General features: G+C 70.5%; 1 protein-coding gene across 1 annotated transcript in view; it reads left to right on the top strand.

The window, feature by feature from the left end:
* The window catches only part of BRD1 (bromodomain containing 1), a 73,613-nt gene that overhangs the window by 64,524 nt on the left and 7,861 nt on the right, over positions 1–1,228 (top strand). Inside the window, exon 11 of the mRNA XM_012735088.1 lies at positions 877–996. Coding sequence (XP_012590542.1) covers positions 877–996 — 120 coding nt within the window. The remainder of the gene's footprint in view (positions 1–876; positions 997–1,228) is intronic.

Raw genomic sequence — 1,228 nt, forward strand, 5'->3', positions numbered from 1 at the left:
CGCCCCGCCCAGTGCAGGCCGCGGGGTCCTGCCGCACTGAGGCCCAGCCTCCTCCTGGGGCGTCCGTGCGGGCCCGGAGGGGCAGTCTCCCTGAGTTGGGGTTCCCAGCCAAATCGCGGGCAGGTGGGCCAGAGAGGGCGTCCACTCGGGGAGCTTTTCTTGACTCAAAAACACAGCCGGCTCCCAGTTGAGCACAGGCCTTGCTTTGCCCAAAGTCTGGGCGGACCTGGCGCGGCCAGCCGGTGCCACTCTGGGGCCAGGGGCACGCCTGGGTGGGCGTCGGCCTGGCGGGACGCTGGACCTGACTGGCCAGGTGCCCACCCTGAGGCTGGAGGAGACCGGGCAGGCAGAGGGGGAGAAACCTGCGGCTGGATGCTGTTGATGACCTGGACGTGGGGCAAGAGGGGCGGGCAGCACAGCAGAGTGGGGCAGCTGCCCTGCTCCAGACCAGGACGTGGGCACGGCCAGAGCCCGGGGTCCAGGGGCGCCCTGCGCTGCAGACCTGCAGTCACGGCAGGGACAGGCAGGGTCACCACGCTTCGCCAGGACTGCAGCGGCCCCAGGCGTGGCGAGCGGGAGTCAGACACCAGGCCACTGGCCGCCCCACGGGGGACGCAGGGTGTGTGGGCGCCGCGGCTGCCCGGGCTGGCGTCCATGTGGTGGGTCCTCGGGAGACCCTGCAGGCGGCTCTGGGCACAGGGCCACGGTCGCGGGACCCACCGTCACTGCGGCAGGGGCCTCCCTGCCTGCACCCTGTGCCAGGTCTGGGGGTGCGCCAGACGCTGGTGCAAGCAGACAGGCCAGCATACCCCAGGGCGGGGGCCGAGCACCCCCTTTTCGTCCGGGCTGGCGTCAATGCTCCTTCTCTGAACGCAGGGAGGAACTTAAGGAGAACCTGAGTGAAATGCTGGAATACAACACAGCTGGCACCGTCAAAGCCGGACACCGTCAAAGCCGGACACCGTCAAAGCCCTTCCAGGCTGGAAAGTCCATTGTGTCAGCCGGGCCCGGGCGCGCAGGCCGGGAGCTCCCGGCTGATTTTCCTGCTGGAGTGGACGTCAGGCTGCGCCCGCCGGGGCTCCGGGGCCCCGCAGTTCTTTCCTTACGGGCCAAACCGGGCGAATCAAGCACACCCCGGGGGTGCACTCACCCCAGGAGCAGCGTGCTCCCACCTGTTTGGCCGCCCCGGGGGCAGGCGGCTGGAGGGCCGCGGCTGGGCGGCTGGGCC

The sequence above is a fragment of the Condylura cristata genome, unplaced genomic scaffold, assembly GCF_000260355.1.
Source record: "Condylura cristata isolate star-nosed mole 26May11 unplaced genomic scaffold, ConCri1.0 scaffold00004, whole genome shotgun sequence".
Classification (NCBI taxonomy): Eukaryota; Metazoa; Chordata; class Mammalia; order Eulipotyphla; family Talpidae; genus Condylura; species Condylura cristata.